Source organism: Meles meles, chromosome X, assembly GCF_922984935.1.
Source record: "Meles meles chromosome X, mMelMel3.1 paternal haplotype, whole genome shotgun sequence".
Classification (NCBI taxonomy): domain Eukaryota; kingdom Metazoa; phylum Chordata; class Mammalia; order Carnivora; family Mustelidae; genus Meles; species Meles meles.
In genome coordinates, this window is record NC_060087.1 from 101,899,609 (window position 1) to 101,920,420 (window position 20,812).

At 51.2% G+C, this 20,812-nt stretch overlaps 1 protein-coding gene and 1 non-coding gene across 6 annotated transcripts in view; both read right to left on the minus strand.

The window, feature by feature from the left end:
• Positions 1–55: 55 nt before the first annotated feature.
• SEPTIN6 (septin 6) overlaps positions 56–20,812 on the minus strand; it is a 64,129-nt gene continuing 43,372 nt past the window's right edge. Inside the window, exons 7-12 of one of the 5 annotated variants that reach the window (XM_045994950.1) lie at positions 17,788–17,884; positions 14,557–14,725; positions 11,036–11,168; positions 9,379–9,569; positions 7,567–7,627; positions 3,713–4,404 (exon numbers count right to left, since the gene is read on the minus strand). In XM_045994950.1, coding sequence (XP_045850906.1) covers positions 4,345–4,404; positions 7,567–7,627; positions 9,379–9,569; positions 11,036–11,168; positions 14,557–14,725; positions 17,788–17,884 — 711 coding nt within the window. In that variant the 3' untranslated portion in view covers positions 3,713–4,344. The other 4 variants (XM_045994954.1, XM_045994953.1, XM_045994951.1 and 1 more) reach the window with 4 other exon arrangements.
• Positions 1,624–1,727, minus strand: LOC123935735. The gene has a single exon (XR_006817006.1). It is a non-coding gene; the product is annotated as a small nucleolar RNA U13 (small nucleolar RNA).

A 20,812-nucleotide genomic window follows, 5' to 3' on the forward strand; every position in this document is an offset into this window, starting at 1 on the left:
CAAATCTTGGTGGAACGCATCACCTAACGATTTAAGATCAGATCACACAGCCATGGAGCATTTCTTTGAATTTTATTGAAAATTGACATGGACATTAGAAAGGTATCAGGCTAAACAGTGCTGGTTTTGGGGTGTTTCTCCTGGCAAATGAAAGCCCCAGAGGGGCGGTGACCGGTCACACTTTTGAGCAAAAAGAACAAAGGAGAAGAAAGACAAACACACAGAGATTCTGGAAAACATGCAAAGAGGCTCGCTCAGGAGACACCAGACAGTGGAATGGCAATGATTGTAGGGATATACGGGAAAGAGCGCGCTTACATGGTATTTTGATGCAAGTTAAGCCAATGAATTCAAGGCAGATCTATGAACACAAAACTCTCCTTGCAGACCCCAGGTTGAGCAGAAACCTCTCTCAAAACCCCAAATGGCCCTGGAGGGTTGAATGGAGTAATTTTGCTCTTACTAACCTTAAAGCCCCTCCTGTCTCTCCCTTCCCCCACCTGAGGGTGAATGGATCCGTTTTCTCCCTTACTGGGGCAGGGGCGGGGTGAGTTCTGCAGAAGGCCTGTGAATGCTGAAGAGAGGACTGTCGCTTGACTTTCTCTTTCATATTCAGAAATGTTTAACAGTGAGTGGCCATCGAAGGTCAACGCATTGGACCGGAGAACTGGTGTTTAAAAAGGAAAACCGGGAAACTTGGGAACAGCGCTTCCACACCCACAGCTGTCTCCCGTCCCCGTCACTGACACTTGGGTGAGTCGTCCTGCGGCTGTCTCTCTCAGGTTACATTTGGTTCGTTCTCCAGTTCGGAAGTTTCTTTTCCTGCCTTGCTTAGGTAAGGACAAGACATTTCCATTTAAAATACCATGTAAGCCGGGAGAACCCTTGTGGAGTGTGGTGTATGTGTTACGGGCCCAGTTTGAGGGGAGAAGGGGATTGGTTGGTTTCTGGTTTGAGACAAGATAATGGCAGTCTTCTCCTCGAGACTTAGTGCAGCTGCTGAAGACAAGATTAAAAAAAGCTGGAGAGGGAGAGAGAAAGAGAAAGAAAACATGAAATTAGCCCAAGAGAAAGGACATTCAGAGTAAGACCAGGCAAGGGGCGTGGGTCTCGTGAGGCAGCACAGATGACACTAGGAGAAGACAGGTCAGGAAGGGGGTCGCTGACAGACCGGAGCCACCGGAAGTCTGCTGAGAAGATTTTTAAGAACACCACACACCGGTTTGAAGCTTCTCGTTTTAATTTAAAAAAAAAAAAACAAAACAAAAAAACAGCCACGTGTGAATGCCAAATGATTAAAACCAAAACCAGAAGTGATTTGCACCGCAGCGAGAAAAAAGGAAACTTCTTGGCTTAAGAGGAATGGGGGGTGTGTGTGTTTGTGTGTGTGTGTGTGTGTGCGTGCGTGCGTGTGAGATCACGTGTGGGAATTTTTCAGGAAAGCCATTCTGTTCCAGTCTGGGAAAATACGGACTGGATTGGTCTCACCAGAGGTTAACAGGGTACTTAAGGGTTTTTAAAACAACAACAACAACAACTGTACGAATTACAAAGAAAAAAAAAAAAAACCGCTTCTGTCTACAGTGAGAAAACTACCCAGGAAAAGAACTAATTTTTTTTTCACATCAGATGGGTAACGTGCCGAGGTCGTAACAAGGTTTGAGGGTGGCACATGTCACACGGGAGCGTGAACACCCAATCATCATGCTTATGAACTACAAAAAGAACTATTTTAACCCTTTTAGTTGACTTCAGAAAGGCCTTCTGCTCCCTCGCAGGTTAGATTTTTTTTTTCCTTTACCAAACTTCCTTGATTACAAGGGTCCTGTAAGGCACCTGTTCCACCCTTGCGTGCCTGGACCCCCGTCCAGCATTCCCGGAAAGCGGACCTGTTGGCTGGTCAACAGGCACCGTCAGCAGAAACACTCAGCTCAGAAGCTGGCCTGGAGTCCTCTGCTTTGCCGGCCCCCACCCACTCCCTCCTCAGATAGTTTCCTATGGGGGTAGGGGGAAACCTCAAAGGCCCTGTGATGTCAACTATCCGTTTTCTCCCAACATCAAAAGACCTTGGTCTCCAGCAACAGAGAAGAACAGGCTGAATCCATTTGTGACACGGAGCCGGGGTTAGGAGACACTGAATTTCGCCTGGCTGCAGAACAGCACTGGGACATCGGGCCAGTCCCTCGACTTCTCCAGCTCTCCATTTCCTTTGGGTCGTATCTGTTTGAGGAACCAAAATTTTTCCCTGGCCCTGACCTTCCCACCTAGTCCCTGAAGATCTCCCACAGCTGGCTGGCGGGTCTACTACTTTTGAAGTTTTCAGAGCTCCTCAGGCCTCAAGTAGTTAATATGTAAACAAATGCAAATAAGAAGCCCCCCATTTGTGATGCAAATGATAACCCGGGGAAATGGTGATCGGGCTGGTTGTTTGAGTTTGAGATTCTTGGGAAAGAGCTGTTAAGACTGGACACCAAGACAGCAAATGCGATGCCTTTCCCAAGGACACCTGCCAGCCCTAATGTCGGATCTCTCGGAGCTACTGGCGGAATATCGTTTTTTGTTTGTTTTGTTTTGAACCTCCAAGCGTGGGATCTCCTAAAATCCTCCCCTAGGAGACTTGGATTTTTCTCAAGAAACTCCAAATTTGCCTCTGGCCACTAACCAATGAGTGACTCAGCCAACACTACACATAAAAACTGCACTCTTGCTCTGCCGACAAGAACAGAGAACATGTGCGTACATTCGTTTCTTGTTGCTTCTACTTTTCGCTTCCTGTATTATTTACAATCTCTTAGGGAAGAGAGGAAAGCCCCTCCCCATCCTCAGCACTTCGGAAAGCCCTGAAAATTTGGCATAGCCTGGTTTTACTACGTGTTTTGGGGGGGAAAGTGATCCCCTCCCCCAAAAAAACCCTAAAAAAAAAAGTAAAGAAGAAGGAGGTCGTGATCATTGCCAGTGGACTCGGAGGCAGAACTCAGAAGGAGAGGTGGGACTCTGAGTGGAAGTCTGTGGCTGAGGCGGGGAGTGGGGGGGGTGGGGTTGGGGGTGCTGTCTGCTCCTTCCCCCAAAGGAAAGCTGTCAGTTAAAAGAGGAACCTTGGCTTAAAAGGCTAAATGGAGTCCAGTCCAGCTGTAGCGGGGAATACTATTCAGTACACAGCCATGGATTACTGCAAAGGAAGGGCAGAGAAACGGCGCATTAGCCACACATTATTGCCACGTGACCTTCAGCTCGCTCTCTCGCTCTCTTGCGCGCTCTCTCTCTCTCTCTCTCTCTCTCGCGGGCCAAACACCAAAGGACACTGTACCCTGTGGCCCTGACAGTGGAGGGCTCTCTACTTCCAAGGGGTTCCCAAAGCCACTATCCGATGGGCCCGTTATAAAAATTGGGGCCGAACTATGTTTTAAATATCACATCCAGATAAAGTTTGGGACCTTCCAAGACAGAACCCCTCTTCTCTCCACCCAGCTGACAGTCTCGCCTCTTCTTATGGGTGGGTGGGGGGGGGGACACATGCAAAACACAGGTTAAAATTCATCCCATGCACCAACTAAAGACTGGAAGCCGCATCAGAGCAAAGCTGACAACATTGCTTCTTTGACCTTGCAGTCTGGCAGTTTCCAGCATGAACCTGCAACTAGGCCTGCCTGAGTGGAATGGAGATACTGAGACACCTCAGAATTCCAGAAGCCTATCATTGAAGACACTAGGCTGATAATAACATTCAGGTTTATTCTCCCTTCTGCATTTGTGGGGTATCTGGAATTAGAGCAGAGGTTTATGGTCTTTTCTTCAGCAGTCATGTTTTCTGGAAAGGACTTGGTTCTGGATTTTTAACACAACTTGGGTGCACTTACTTGGAGCAACTCAAAACTGGAAAAGGTGGGGCTGAGAGGCCTGAAGAAAAAGGCACCAGAGGATCTCCTTTTGGAGCTCTCTCAGAAGGGGCCATGGCTCCTGTTGGGGGTTAGGAGGGGGTCAGGGAAGCCCAGTGCATGGGGACTAACTGGGACTCACTGGCGCTTACGCAGCCACGGTGGAGGCAAATACTTCAGGGAAAAAAGCAGCAATCAGAATTCGAACAGGGAAGCTGGTGGTGGAGAGTACGAGATGGGACCCTCGAACATGTTATAGTCTGGCAAAGATGGCAGGGGAGTGGCTGGCGGTGGTGGGCAGGGGGAGGGACTGGGATGCAGGAGGCATCTCCACTTCCGAGCCACGTGACCGCTGGCTTCTCGACCAGAGGCCAGACACCATCCTCAGACTCCCAGGCTTCTATAAACTTTGGCAGGAAAAGAGGGGAGGGCATGGGTTGTGTGCCCCCTCAGGCATGTTAAGGGGAGATTAGAGAAAGGGAGGCCCAGCTCTGTTGCGCAGGAAAAGGGCGTCTACAGGAAGCCCAAACTGAAAATGAAAAGAGAAGTTGGGTTAATGAATGGATGGATTAATGTACAACAACAACAAAAGGTTAGAAGGAAATTGTCGCGATGGCTAATGGATAAATTAGGACATAGCTATGTTAGAATAAGGTCTTATTGCATTGGCTCCTGGAAACATGCTTTCTTTCTCACATATCCCCATACCCCTCAGAGTGACAGGAGAGTTACTTTAGCTAAGCAAAATAATTATCAACAGCCAAAGAATACTTTCTCTCTTCTTAATTACTAGGTCCTGATGCCCCGCCCCAAGACACTGTACAGGAGTCCAGTCAGCAAATCTCCAACCAGGGGGCCTCAGGCTGCTGGCCATGGCTTGTCTTGTCCCACAGGGAAAGAAGAGGGGGTGGAGGTTTCTCCTCAGATGGACTTTGGAGCAGCCCCACTTAACTAACTGGTACCCTGAGGCAGGACTGAGAAGTATCTGGAGATGGCTGAGGGGTGTGCAATAGGGTCCAGACCACAGTTACCTGCCACTAACTCATTTTGGGAGCCTTGGTAAACCTCTGAAATTCCCCACTCCTCCATCCATTTGTCTTGCAAACTGAAGATTATTCCTTTCTTCTCTGCCTCACAGGATTGTTGTAAGGGGAAAATAATACGTCATCTGGAGAAACGCTTTGGAAAGTATTAAAATGCCACACAAATGCTCACCCCTTATTCTAGTCTTTGTCTACTTCCTGGGGGAGGAGAGACCTAAACAACATGGCGACGGCCTATGCTCTGGGCAGCATGGGCAGGCGGACATATTTTGGTATGTGTATCCTGTCCACATCCTGTGTGCATGCACACACACACACATACCCCACGGGCGAAGGGGCCAGAAACCATTGAGATAACAGTAAGGGCAACGGTGTAGGGGTCCCAGAGGAATATCTCTTCCAAGTGCAGACTGTGGGCCCCTAGATCCTCCAGACATTTCAAAACCAGAGAGGAACAGCGAGCCTCCCTCTGCCCGCACTGCAGTTAATGAGGGGTGGCCTTTGTGATCTGCCCCTGGAATGAGGGCTTTGGAGGAAGGGACAGGCTGCCCTTGTGGCTTTCAGATGCCCTGGAGCCCAGGTCCCCCCTCCCTTACTTGGTTTGGGACCATCCTCACAGTCTGCTGGGGAGAAGCCTGCCAGGAAAAGCCGATCTACTTGGGGTTGGGGTGGGCTGCTCCCACTGGTTGCCAACTGTCTCTCACTTGTACAGCATGGCTTTCATTATAGGTTTGCCAGAAGTCATTTTCGTAATGGCTACTAACAATGATTTACTCAGGAAAACATGAACCAAACTGTGTCAGGCCCTGGGCACTGCAACCAAAGTCAACCAAAGTCTAACCCACCAGGCTTCGTGTTTGCTGCGGTCCTCCCTGGAAACAGGAGGGCAAATACACAGAGCCCCTAGAGGAGTCAGACACTCGGCTGGAGGCATGAGAGCCACGGCAGTGGACAGACGCTCTAGGAATTCCAAGTCTTCCCAAATGGAGATCTGCAGCTTCATTCTCGTCAACTAACAGGGGCTCTAAGACTTGCCTTTAAGCCAGACAATAAATCATTGCATTATTCTTTTAGGGTTTCCTTTGGCGCAATTTCAGGGGCCTTGTGTTTCAGAAGCCTCTGGGGACTTCCTCCTGGAGATTTGCTTGAAATTAGGATGTTTTGCCAGCTGCCCGAAGTCCCCAGACCGATACTGCCAGCCACAGGTTTGGCGAATAACAGCAGGCTGTCCATTTAAATCATAAACTACATTGTGGGGAGAAGCCTTCTTGATAGTTTACATTCCGTGATCCAGACAAGCCAAATGTGGAAGGCGTTTATGAGACAGCCGGGGTATTCGGAACACTGGTTAGAATGTGATAGTAACAAATTGGGCCTTTTTGTAGGTGTGGTAACGGTGGCATTGTGGTTATGGTTTTTGTTTTTTTTTTAAGAGTCATCATCTCTTAGAGACCCCTGCGTAAGTACTGACAGATGAAATGATATGGCTTTTGCTTTACAGGAATCCAGCAGGTTTGGGATTAGCAGATGAGATGACATTGGCCATATCTTGAGAGTTTTTTGGAGACTGGGCTGTGGACACACGGGGCTACATTATACTCTCTTCTCTCTTGTTCCTGTCTGGAAGCTTCTATGGCCAAGTTTAAAAAATAGCAGTAAGCCTAATTCTGTGAAACATATATATTATGTTCCCTTGCTACTCACTGAGTCTAGAAGAATAGATAAAAGGTGCTTAATCGTTGCTATAATTAACTTATAAAACTACATGATGCCAAGGACTGTATTCACTCCACAGACATATCAGCCCTCAAGAATCCATGCTGCTGGGGCGCCTGGGTGGCTCGGTGGTTTAAGCCGCTGCCTTCGGCTCAGGTCATGATCTCAGGGTCTTGGGATCGAGTCCCATGTCAGGCTCTCTGCTCTGAAGGGAGCCTGCTTCCCTCTCACTCTCTCTGCCTGCCTCTCTGCCTACTTGTGACCTCTCTCTGTCAATCCATGCTGCCAAAGGTTGCCTACTTGCCTTCTTATCGAGGAGTTCAGGCAGCTGGTCTTTATAGAATGAGATGTAAGGAAATCTCTACAATATTTTAAACCTCATTTTCTTCCATTTTTATTATGGTTTTTTTGGGAGGGGGGTGGGCACAGAGCCAAAGGCAAATTTGAGAACTTGAATCCCTTGAATAAGAAATGGCCACCAGAGGGAAACAGAGAAGCAAGTTTCCGTTGACTTGGAACATTCCCAAACCTGGGGTTCAATGTCAACCCTGACATTACAGGACAGACCAGCGAGCCCATTGATCTCCCTCATCACTACCCATTAGTTAATTCTGAAAGTGATGATTAGGGCACTTTTAAGAGAAAGAAACAGCCACAATTGACACCTCAGCTACCCGTCACAGAATCCACCTAGGCCACCAAGCCGTTGCAGCGGCATGTCTAAAACCACTCCGCTTGTCCCCACGCAGGCCAACATTCCACACGTACCCTGGAGACTACAGCGAACTGTTGCTTAATGCTGTCAGTCACAAGAGCTAGGACGGTGAAGCAGCTTTTTGGTGATTGAGTATGTGTGTTGAGTGGAGAGCGGGATTTGGGGAGATGTGTTCTAGAAGCCACCGCCAGTTCGACTGAGAGTGAATAAAGCTTACCAGGACCTGGGTCTCATGCAGCATGCAGCAAACAGCAGAGTTAACTGTAAAACAGTAAGAGCTGATGAAGAGAGAGTGAGCTTGAGGACAAATCCAATTTTATGAGTTGATGCAAACGATGAAGGGTTAGCGATCAAAGGAAATGAGGAAGAGTCGGGGTGGGGGAGAGGGAGGGTGGGCGGGTAGGGACCCCTGAACCACGGGTCAAATTTCTTAACCTCTGGAGAAGACATGTCTAGCTATGGAGGGTCTTCTGCCTGGAGCGGGAGAGGGGGGATCTGTCCACGTGAGACCACTAGGAGGGAGCGCCTGGTCTGGGAGGAACTTCAAGCGAGTGTCTGAATAGGGAATATTTACATTTTAGTGTCAGTGCGGTTGTCCAAACAAAGAAGCCTCCTCGTTCCTGCGAGCAGGCTGTGAGGCTGGCCTGGGGACTGAGTTCACAAATATCCCAGGCCGAGAAGGCAGCAGGTTAGAGCTGGAGGACAGATTCAGTTTTTTCCAATCTTAAAAATAGGAACCCATTCTTGCTGGTGTGACTCACACACAAGCCCAGATCAGTTAATACACGGTGTGGCCAAAGAGGCTTTTTTCTGGCTAGTTAAACTTTGTCCATCAGGTAACACAAAATAAGTTCATTAGTCCGTGAATCTGACACAGAGTCTGGGGACTCAGTAACACAAATTTCTGGGCTCATGGGTGACAATGTTCAAATTGCACTTTCGAATGACTGGATTGGGGCACTGAGTGCGTTCAGACAGTAACTACTTTACTGTTGTGCCGAAGCCCCTGTTTTATTCCTAAGTGATCAGCTGAGGCAGGAACAAGTCGCTAAGAACAGAAGGTAAAGATCGTGGACACCTTTTAGATCCTGGGGTCCCTTTGGTAAGGACGTGGCCCAGACTCCCCGTGAGGGCTTCCCGTGAGACACTGTGTAAGCAACTAGAGCCCAGGGGAACCCCGGATAGGTCCCCCTGGGAATCCTTTCCTCTCCTCTGGCTCCGGGATGCCAAACGGGGAGCTCGGGCCAGCAAAGCCTCGAGGCAGCTCAGGATTATGGGCCCGCACGGGAGCAGGAGCCCGTGCTGTCCCGCCTTACCAAATACCGGGGGGACGGACAGACTCTACATTCACTGCCCAGCTTGAGGTTGGGGCACGTGCAGTCTACTAGCACCTGGGGGCTCCCCACCAAGTACTCACCACCCGACAATGATGCGGCCAAGAGGGAGGGATGGCACAAACTGGGAGACCCGGACTGAGCTGCAGCCTTCAGTAAAAGCAGTTAAACTGCTGGCTGCAGCTAAGTGAGAAGCGGGTTGGGGGGCTACAGGCATGGGGAGGTGAAAACCTCAGACACAGGATGAACAAGCAGGCCCGTAAGCCACATTGGCGCCAACCTCTCGGGGAGAAAGAGGGTGGCTGGGGGCTTCTGCTAAGGCGGGCTCTCTCCTCTACCTTCTAAGCTCTCCTCCTCCTTCATCTTGCAATTCTCCAGATCTCATGGTTTCCTCCTTTCTTCCTCCCCTCCCATGCTCCGTTTGCCCCTCTTCTGTCCCTCCCTCCCCTGCTACCTGGACCTTGCCGGGCTCTCCCACCCAGCCGAGCAGGGCCCGGGACCACAGCCCGCCCCTACTCTCAGTTCCCCCAACTCAGGGGACACGGAGACCAGTGATAGGGACCCAAAGGCAAAACGCACCTGTCAGCCCACCTCTGGCCACCAGCCCTCACCCCCTGCCCAGTCTCCAGGCCCTGTGCTGAGGGGATGAGCAGGAGGAGAGAGAAGCCACAGCCCCGGAGCAGCCCACCACTTACTTTTTCTTCTCTTTGTCCCTTTTCAGAGTCTGTGAGCCTCCAGCCTGGGAGCCCTGGGACTGGAGCAGCTCGGCCGCTGTCTTTCTCTGTTTGAAGGCGTTCACTTCATCGTCCAGGGACTTCTTCTTATCCTCCAGCTTCTTCTTCTCGTCCTGGTGTAGTTTCTTTAGACGGTCAAACTTCTCGTGCAGCTGGCAGGGAAGCACAGGGGGTCTGAGGGGAGGCCCCCCGGGAGCAGCTCCTCACGGAGCCAAGTCCAGGGCAGGTGGGGACCAGCGGGACTGGCGGAGACCTGAGGAGACATTTCTGCCAGGGATTGCTGTGATGGCACCAGAGGGCATGGTGTCTGGGGTAGGTCCCTCCCCTGCCACCTCACCTCCACGTCTCTGCTCTTGAATGTGGTCAGGGGACTGTTATTAATGTCTACTAATTAATAATTAGTTTCAAGAACCATTCTGGTGCTATTTGTATTTTATGAGGAAATAGGGCAGAGAAATGAAGGAATTTGCCCAAGGTTAATCCATACTTTGGAGGATTATATGGCAAGATGGCCCAATATGAGAGGGGGCCTCTGCCTTTCCTTACTCCCTCTGGTCAGGGAGGATCACCACGGGTTGCAGGAAAACTTCAGCAGTGCCAAAGCTGGTCAGAGAATATACTTGTCCTCAGACGTGGAAGGAGATGAAAGGATTTTATAAAATGGAATGAGTGCAGAGACCTCAGCTTTGACCAAGGGGAGACTCAGCTAGCCCTGGATAGAACCCAGACACCCAAAGGAGAACGGTAAGAACATTCTGGCATGCCACTGTGCTAACAAAGCAGAACGTGATCAAGTCCCCTGAATACCAAGTACAACCTCACTTTCTTTTGAGGGTTCTGGAGAGAATTTACGATTCCATAGCAATCAAATCATATCACGGAGGAGGACAGGTCTCCGGGTCCCACAGGTGTTTGGGACTGCCACTTAGTAAGGGGAGATGGATGACAGGCTGGCTGAGCAGACCTGCTTTCACTTGTCCCCTGGGGTATGGTGATGGAAGCTGTGGCCATCCGTTTGCTCTAAGCTGGCTTTCAGTCACTGGCCTTTCACTCATTTATCTTTGAGAACGCCTCTCATCTCCTCCAATGTACCAGGTAGCATTTTGCTTTTGAAAAAGTGAAACTGAAAAAAAAAATCATTATCTATGCCATGGACTTTTCCCTTGACTCTTGAGCAGCACTGCCCCATAGAACTTTCTGCGGTGATGGACATGTTCATAGCTGGGCTCTCCAACATGGTAGCCACCAGCTACAGGAGGACTGAGCATTTGAAATGGGGCTAATGCGACTGAGAAACTGAGTTTTACATTTTATTTCATTTTAGTCCATTTAAGTGTAAACAGCCACACGTGGCTAGTGGCTACGGGAGTGCAAGGCTCTAGGGAATTAAGGGACACAGAATGAGAACACATCCCGGCCCTGGGGAATGAGGGATCAAGAAGACACAGATTTCACAGCGTCCTCGGTGCCAGCGAGGGCAGGGTTGCTGATGCCGGGCCCCATTCCTGCCTGGAAGCCTTGAGGCTCCTGCCGGCTGTGTCCTTGGGGCAGAAGCCTCTGCTGAGTCCAAGCTGAGCCCCCCTCTTCCTGTCTTTTGGGCAGTCAGGGTCACATTTACCTCTTTCTCTGCCTCTTTAAGTTCAGCTTCTTTCTCTTTGACTCTCTGGACAAACATCTGTCTCATCTCCTCTTCTTTTTTCTGGAGCTCCCCCAGGAACTCATTCCTTTTGGCCTCATATGTCTCCTGTAAGCTGCAAATACAGTCAGGTTAATTCCCCTGCCTTTAGAATGGCTCTTCATCAATGAAAAGTGGCCCCAGTGATCCTCCCTGGGTCTTCCCATCCCCCCTTCCCCCATTCTGGGAGAGGTGCAAAGACAGAACCATAAAGCTGCAGGCAGCTGGCTTGGCGTGTGACTGCAGGGTCACGGGCTGCTCACGGGGGCTGGGGTAGCCCTGGGGAACTGATAAGACACTTGGAACTGAAAGTGACTCTGAGCATCTGTTTCTCTGACTCGGTTACCCAGGTGAGGAAAGAGGACCAGAGAGGTGAGGCGATTTGCTCAAGGCCGCATGGCTAGATAGAGGCAAGGCAGGAACCAGAAGCTGGGTCTCTGGTCTCTTAATCTGGGTCCTTCCTCTGCATCTGGCTCCCACGTCCTGGCTCCAAAATAGACCACATTAGTAGACTATTTCAAAAAACACGTGGTAAGACTCCACCATGTGCTAGACACAGGCCCAAGCGACACTATGCTAGTCATTCAGCATCTAGAGCCAACAGCCACTGGGCCCGCCACTAAGGAACTCCTGGTCGGTCTATTGGGAGGTGCCTGGGCCAAGTCTCCCTGCCTCCAGCCTCAGTTTTAAAGCCACGGGAGTCAGCCTAGTGAAGAAGAGGAGGGCTCATGCTCTGAAGAGGGCAGCAGGTGGAAGGGCGCGTGTGGAGAGATGATGATGCACTTGGGGAGCCGGGCGGGTCCAAGATGGCGGGCGAGGATCGCAGAAGCTTTGGAGCAGAGGAAGGTGAGGTTCCCAAGTTTAGCAGGAGAGAGCAGGTGTTGAAGGTCGCCTTACACACTTGGGCTTTTAGCCACTGCAGGGTTTCAAGCAGGAGGACTGACTTCATGCCATTTGAAAATGAGAAAGACCCTTCTGGCTGTTGCATGAAGGACAGACTTCCCCACTGTCCAAAGAAAAAATGACGGGATCGCTCACTCCCGCAAGAAAGCCGGAAAAAAACAATGAGATCTTGCCATTTGTCACAAGATGGATGGAGCCGGGGGCGGGCAGGGGGTGTAAGACTAAGTGAAAGGAGTCAGTCAGAGAAAGACAAATGCCAGGTGATTTCACCCGTATGTGCGACTTAAGAAACAAAACAAATGAACAAGGAGAAAGGAGAGACAGACAAACAAAAAAAAACCAGACTCTTAAATACAATGAATCATGGAACACTGCATCAAAAACTAATGATGTACTATATGGTGACTAACAACATAATTTAAAAAATACAGAGAATAAGGTTGCCAGGCGTGGGTTGGGCAGGGGGTGTTGGGAGGAGATGGGTGGGGATGGAGGAAATGGAATAAAGAAGGAACAATGAGGGGTGCCTGGGTGGCTCAGTGGGGTAAGCCTCTGTCTTCGGCTCAGTTCATGATCCCAGGGTCCTGGGATCGAGCCCCGTGTTGGGCTCTCTGCTTGGCAAGGAGCCTGCTTCCCTCTCTCTCTGCCTGCCTCTCTGCCTACTTGCGATCTCTGTCAAATAAATAAATAAAATCTTTTTTTTTTAAAGAAGGAATGATAGGATCCGCATGTTAAGGGCCAGTAGGGATGGCAGATTTGAGGGAACCTACGGGACAGTGAGAGAAGCAGAAGGACGTTAGAATAATTTGGGTTTTTTGGCTCAGGCAACCAGGTGGACAGTGGACCCAGGAAGTACAGCAGGGAACTCTGGGAAAGGGGTGTGTTTATGCGGGGACAAGACGGAGTGAAGCTTAGACCACTGCACTTGGGGGTATGTCCTCCGTGGGGCGTCCCAGTCAGAATATCTGGTTGGCAGCTGGAGCAATGGATTTGGGGTTCAAAAGTACGATTTCGGCGTGGGAGTCATCTCTTTCTAGGCGGTAAGAAGGGCTGATTGTAGAAAGAACTTGCTGCCAAGAGAACACAGAGGGACAGGAGCAGAGGCCCTAGGAAGGAACCCTGGGTAGGTACCCCAACATTGAAAGTGAGCTGCAGAAAAGGAGCCTGCCAGTGTGGCCCAGAGGAGGAACGAGAGAGAAGGACCCGACCCAGCCCGGCCAGTGTGAGGGAAGCCAAAGGCAGAGAGAATTTCGGGAAAGAGGCGGTGGGGAGGGATACTGAACGACGTGGTGAAATAGAAAACGATGGGACTCGGAGGCCCCATCAATAACTAGCCACGAGTATGTGATTGTCAACCTCGGAGAGGCGCGGTGGGGGCAGAAGGCAGTAATTACAAACCGTTCTTTCTCTTTCCCACCAGAACCACACTTCTTGAAAGGGCGGGGGAGCGGCGAGGAGGAAGAGTTAAGGGAGCATTTCTTCAGGATGAGCATGTTGGCTTGCGATGTGGAAAGCAGCCAGGGCAGAGGGTAAAGATTTGGGTAACAGGTGTCCAGGATGGAGCGGGAAGAGGGGCGGGGACTAGAGATGAACAGGGGGCACAGAAGCAGATTAAAGCTGAGGGAGATGGGCACCGGGGTGGCTCAGTCAGTTAAGCGTCTGCCTTCAGTTCAGGTCATGATCCCAAGGTCCTGTGATCGAGTCCCGCATCACCCTCCCTGCTCAGTGCAGAGCCTACTTCTCCCTCTGCCCCTTCCCTCCACCCCACTTGTGCTCCCTCTCTCTCTGATAAATAAATAAATCTTAAAAAAAGATAAAGCTCTGGGAGGGGAAGGAGAGAGAAAACTGAGGGAGTGCCCACCAGAGAGGTGGGCACAACTTCCCCCATCCCCGGGAGCTCCAGCCGCCCCTGTCCCCGAAGGGGAGCGAGTCCGCTCCTTCCGAACTAGGCCTCCCTGCAGAACTGGCCAGGCTCTGCCCCTAGGCCGACTTCATGCTGGGAACAGGTACTGTGGGATCTCAGGGACCACCTGAAAACCTGGGCCCACAGCACCCCCTCACTTCCTAATTGAGGCCCGACACTTCCTGAGAGGGGACTGAGCTGTAATAAAGGACATCCCATGGTGATTTCAAGTGTGGGACTTATGTCACACATCATGCAGACAGATCAGACGGCTCCTGTCGGCATAGAAAACCACTTTCAGAAACATGCCTCTTAAAGAAAAAAAAAAAAAAAGAAACACTCCTTTTGTCTGAAAGCATCTCAGATTCTGATTTGAGAAGTATGTCAGAGATTATCAACATCCCACAGTCGAAAAAAAAAACTTGCCCTTGAACGCAGACACTAAGGACAGTGCCTGAAGAGCATGAAGGTCACCGACAAGTGTGCAATGACTGCTACCAGGTCCCATCATCTGGGCTTGACAAGGGGAGGGAGGGGAAGGAGCAGCTTGGAAATCTGGCGGGGCAGCCCGAGTCCAAAGAAACAAGCGCGCCTGTGGGCAGGGTCCGGGGCAAGGCTTCCACAGTCACAGGGTGGGCCGGGCTGGCTGGAGGGGTACCTGAAGGGTTTGCTGTCGGGGTCCGTGTCCTTGAAGCCCATCTCCTCCAGCTTGCAGCGCCGGTAAAGCTCGTAGTGCCGGCTGTGGGTCTGCTCCCGGAGGTCCTCCATGTTCACCCGGATCAGCATCTCCCGCAGCTTCACGAAGTCACAGTGGGCCTCGTTCTCCACTGCACGGCAGGGGAGGGGGGTTGAAAGCGCACTGAGAGGAGCGCCAGAAGCAGTGGAAACGGACCGATCGAGAGGCCAGAGGCCTTCCGGCCACATGGCCCCTCCATCTGGGTGTATGCAGCCTGCGAATTGGCCTCCTGATCCCCTTTTCCACAGAAAATGCACACGGACAGTTACAAGGCTGACAATAACGGAAAACTGCAAGACCATAAAAAAGTATCTAAGAAGGCCTTCTGTGGCACCCCACTGGAATGTCTGTTTGCTCTGCGCCGCGTTTGCATTCACGGCAAATGCACATTCGGCCGTCCGTCCCATGAAGAGTTCCAGCATCTCTGCTCCCAGTGTTGTGTGAGGCACCCGGAATTCAGAACCGAAGTCACGGAGCCTTGCCCTAAGGAGCTTACAGTGGAGAGGAAGATCGGAAGCAAACAGGCAAATACAGTGCAAAAATCACCAAAGCGGAGGCCTGTGCGGTGCAAGCCCAGAGGACGTGCAGGGGCCGAACGTGTCCCAGCAGAGTGAAGGTTTCACCAGAGAAGTTCGTGAGGGAACAATCAGAATGTATCAGGCAGTTCGGGAAAGGGGCCACACAAGGTCTCAATAACATTAGGCAAGGTTATGTGGCTAACAAGCGGCGGTTGGGCGTGAAATGCAGGTGAGCTAAAGGGGGGGCAAAGGCTCTGAGCAGGCGCCAAGTGTCCAAAGAATAAAGGGGAACAACTAGGACCTCTGTAGACAGCAGTGACCAGGAAGGGTGTGGACCAAGGTGTGGCTTGCCTGAATGGTAGGTCTGAGATTCAAAGGAGGTGTGTTTTAGAGGGCGGATGGTGGACCGACAGCAGCAGTGATGACCAGGCAAAGCGGATCCCACTTTCTGGCCCAAATGAAAGTGCCTCCTCCAAAAGAGTAGGGCAAAGGTCTGCAATTGGGGCAGTGGCCGAGAAGGACACAAACAGAGACCAAATCATAGCCAAGTGGATTTGTGGTTGGAACACAGGGTTGTGTGCCTCCAGGCATGGCTCCCCTGGGTTACAGTGGGGGTGTCTGGCCTGATCATGAGGGGACAGTGTTGTCTGAGACGACGAACTGGCCTAGTCACCCTAGGTTCTGTCTTCCAGGGTCTGGGAGAGGGGAGTGGGGGCAGGGAGGGGATCTGGAATGACAGATTGACCTTTTCAATGCTCACATCAGCTCACATAACCCCTCTGCTTGAGACCCATGGCCCTGGGGCACCGGGCAGGCTCATTGGAAGAGCATGCAACCCTAGATCTTGGGGTCGTGAGTGTGAGCCCCACACTGGGTATAGAGATTACTTAAATAAGAGAAACTTTAAAAAAAATTAAAATAAAAACCATTGCCTTGGGGATAAAGCCCCCTGCTGCCATAGAACACAAGCTAATGTTAAAAATCCCATCAGTCAGGCAGTTCTCCCGACCAGCCTCTTCCTTCATCTCCACACAGCGATGCCTAGTGGCCGGTCAGAAGGACTGACTCCAAGATCACTTGAACAGAACAGTGAACTCCAACTTACACGAAAAACCTTCAAAAACCCCTCTGCCTGGGGCGCCTGGGTGGCTCAGCGGGTTAAAGCCTCTGCCTTCGGCTCAGGTCATGATCCCAGGACGGCTCAGGTCATGATCCCAGGGTCCTGGGATCGAGCCCCGCATCGGGCTCTCTGCTTGGCTGGGAGCCTGCTTCCTCCTCTCTCTCTCTCTCTGCCTGCCTCTCTGCCTACTTGTAATCTCTATCTGTCAAAAAAATAAATCTTTAAAAAAACAACAACAACAACAACAACCCTCTGCCGGTTAGGTGTGCACGATCTAAACTGCAGAAAGTCACTGGAACCAGTTGGCTGGTTTCTCCTCATTTTACTCCACATGATTGTCTCTCAGACCACAGACTCATTCCCAGCTAGGACTATGGGTCCAGGAACCATTCACAAATGTTCCTAGCAGAGCATCTCGGCCCCAGATGGCAGAGAAGACCAAAACCTAGCATGGCTCCAATAACCAGTCCTGTCCTACCTATGGAAAAATCCAGCGATCACTGGAGAGGCTATGGTGTGCCCAGAAGCATGCCGGCCTCGTATGGGAAGTGGCTAACTTCCCACCCACTTCCGGTTGTTTGCTCGGTGGCAAGGATGAGCATATAGTCCATCAATCGCCCTCCTGCACACGGTACCCCTCTAAGACCCAGCTTAGAGCTGAAGATTTGGAGGACCAGAAGCTTCTTCCACCCATGGCCAGTGTTCTAGGCCTTGCTGTATTCACAGAACTGACTAGTTCCATGGGTAACTTACCACGGGTCAGGCAGACCACGCAAGGAAGTTTCCTGAGTGTATATACGTCTGTTTTGAAATTGTATAATAATTGTATAAAGTTTATACACACACACACACACACACACACAGACATAAAGAAGAAAAAAATGAATACCAATGTATCTACAATTCTGATGAAACAGTACCAGCACCTTTGTGTCTCTGCCTGGACTTGAAAAGAGGCTGAACCACTATCCTGACTTCGGGCTTGACCATCCTTCCCTTCTCTTTACTGTTTCGTCACTTACGAATGAATTCCTAAGAAGACCGATCTTCTTCAGTGTCGTCTACTTTGGGAATTCACATCAACGGAGGCGTACAGCATGTATGCTTCTCTGATTTATTAAGCCCAGTCTTATGTTTCTGAGATTCATTTGTGTACGAGTAACTATAATCTGTTCATTTTCACCACTAATATCCCATTAGATGAATGTTTTACAATTCATCTGATCTATTTCAGATGGCTTTCTGGGTTGTCTGCTACTCATCTACTATATTCTTGTACGTCTCCTGGTGCCCTAGGGGCACCTGAGGCCAATACCCATGTTTTCTTGAACGTTTTTGTTTCAGGAACTTCTCCATTAGAGACCAAGAGACCTGCTCATGGCAGAGAATTCAGGGGCGGGGCCAGAGCTGCTGGAAGCCACAGCCATTTGAGTAGAGACAGGGGACGAGTTAGGGACTAGTCAAACAGCGGCCGAACACAGGGAAAGGGGCCCTGTCTCCTGAAGACTCACTCACCCTGCACGGTGCCCCAAGGATACTGCCGCGCCTTCATCATCTTGTTGCCTATCTTCAGCTCCTCTGTGCTGCCGATGACAGCGAACGGCAGGTGTGCCTGGAACAGAAGGCAAACCGAGGCTTAGAGCAGCGCTCCGGGGGAAAAAGGCGCGAGTGTCCCTTGATACAATCGTTGCCTGGCTCTGGGGCCCTGGGCCCATCACACCGTGGTGGTGTCCCTCCCCATCGCCATCACCAAGAGGCATTTCTTAAGCTCTGAGCTGCGTGGGGCTAAGAGGCCTAGTTCAAGCTTCTGCCATCCAGAAACTCTCAATGACATAGGGAACAAAGATGGAAAATAAGCTGAATACTGAGTGGATACCCAGATCAGCGCACATGTGCTCGGGGGGGACAGAGAGGCTAAAGGGAGCCAAGGGGGCTAGGATCACTGCCCCCTCCCCAGAGTGTGAAAGCCCGGGTAGCCGGTATATACTAGAACCACACTGCTGACCAAGGTTTGCGTTCCTCGTTCTCATCCTTCCCTAAAGCAAGAGCTCGCGCAGAACTCTTGAACCTAGAAGTTAAGTCCACGGGTGTTTTCCCACATGCCTAGAACCCTACTGGGTTGTTTTAAGGGCCATAAGGGAGACAAAGGAAGTAGGAGACACTCACTCCTTGACCTTCTAGGAGCTTACAGTCTTGTTTGGAGTGCCAGAATTACACACTCGGAATCGTATGAGACAGAACTTGACCAAGGCTTCAAATGTAGGGTCTGGGGCCTGCACACAGTGCTTAATAAATACCCCCTGAATGGCCTCGACTGGTCATGAAAACAGTAGAGAGGAAAGAAAGGCAAAGTACATGGTGCTTGCAGGGTAATGGGGAGCTAGGCCTGGTTGATGAAGGTTTTGGAGGTCAAAGAAAAGACAATTGCCTGCGGCTGGTAGTGGGGAGCTTGGGAAACACTGCCAGGTCCCCGTCTCCCAGGGAGCAGGCAGGTCATAAGCACTGGGAGCCCTGGCCAAGTGGGACTGCTGAATAAACACTGTTTCTAAACCAGGTGATCCTGGGTGGGGCTTTACCCAAAAGGGCTCACCCCAGACAAGTACAAGGTCACTGGAGCAAGCTTTCCTAGCTGGCTTGGGGAAACAGGCCTCCGTGGCAGATACTTGGACTCATTTGCTGACTGATCTGTGCTATGAATATTTACTGAGCCCCTACTATGTGCTGGACATGACCAGCATGATCTTGAAAAAGCTCAGAGCCCTCTCCTGGAGAGCACATAGTCTGGTAGGGGAGAGACACACGCTGATAATAACAATGCGGTAAAGTCTCAATTAGAAACATAGGTTCAGGGGCGCCTGGGTGGCTCAGTGGGTTAAGCCTCTGCCTTCAGCTCAGGTCATGATCCCAGGGTCCTGGGATGGAGCCCCACATCGGGCTCTCCGCTCCGCGGGGAGCCTGCTTCCTCCTCTCTCTCTGCCTGCCTCTCTGCCTACTCTCTCTGTCAAATAAATAAAATCTTAAAAAAAAAAAAAAGGAAAGAAACACAGGTTCAAGAGCTGGAGGAAGAGAGAGCGGCTCACTTCACGAAGTCAAAGCAGGCTTCACAGAGGAGGCAGCAGCAATTGTACCCACAGCTGGGGTGGCTACAGAACTGGCAGGAGCAGCAGCGGCAGCTCACACGTTTTGTTGACTCTCTTCAACCGCGCTGTGACTTAGGCATTCTTATCCCCATTTTATAGCCAAGGAAACCGAGGCCCAGGTGCCAGCAGGCACACAGCAGTGAGGGCCAGAGCTAGGAACGGAACCCAGGTCTCTCTCCACCACTGGTCTGTCACACCCACGGAGGGAGTCCGAGCAGCAGATGGGGTGAGCGCTCCAAACCCTGGGGTGATCCATGGTGCAGGGTCAGAGGATAAGAAGCAGCTCGGTTCTGGCAAACCTACAGCAAATGTCTTTTTTTTTTTTGCCTGATCTGCTCGCTGATGTCACAGCCAATCCTTCCTCTTCCTTCTCTTTAGCACCTGCCCCCCAAGAATGTTCTTCAGGATGGAAAACCATAGGACTTCATCAGGAGCTCAGCTCTAGGACACTTGCAAGTCCCCCGAAGAGCTTGGTATGCCCCTGAGGGGACTCTCCCATCACCTTCTGTCAGCTGCTCTCAGAGCATCTCCTCAGCAACCCCCTCCACCCCTTCCCACTCCACTCACTGTGCCTGAAGTGGGGACAGGGGAAAAAGGAAGTTAAAGGTACATGGAAATGGGCTGGGGTGGCAGCAGGAAATGTTGCGTTGATCCTAGGAGGGGACTGAACGTGAGGGTCGTTGGGTGTGTAACACATGGGACACGAGGGGGGCACTGAAGTCGGAGGGACATCCGGGCATTCCCACTCAGGACCCCAAGACAGGTGGGGACCCTCAAATCCACCCCCAAGCACTTTCTGGGAAAATGCTGCCCCTCCTGCCAAGACCCAGGGCTTCAGCCACGAGACACAAAAGAGCCAGAGGGCAGCGATGGCAAAGGGCTAGACCAGGGGAGGAGGTGAGAAAGAGAACCTTCTGGCGCATTCCCGGCTCTTAGCCGGAAGTGATGGAGGAGGCTGTGTGAAATGGGCAGGGATTTCTCTGGGCTCAGGAGGAAAGGAGGAAAAAAAAAAACCCAAGGAGAGAAAAAAGGCATTTAAAAAAAGATCAGTTTGTCTTCCCTTGGGCCTGTTAGATTTCTCCCCACAGGCCTTGGTCAGTTAGGGGACAGTCACTGGCTTCCCCTCTTGCTCACCACACAGTCATTCTAGCCCCTGCCCACAGTAAGGAAGGCCCAGCCCCCGCCAGGGCTCCCGAGACCTGTCACGGCACACGCTTGGCAACCGGCAGCAAAGTCTGTTCTGATAAGCATCCAGAAGCGGAATTTTCTGGGTGCTGCTGGGCAGCTCTCACTGGCTTCTCACGGCAGCCCTATGGGGCAGTTGTCATACTCTCGTCCACTTACGATCTGGGGAAAACGACTCGCCCAGGTCCCTAACTCCTGGGCCCAAATCTTGCCAG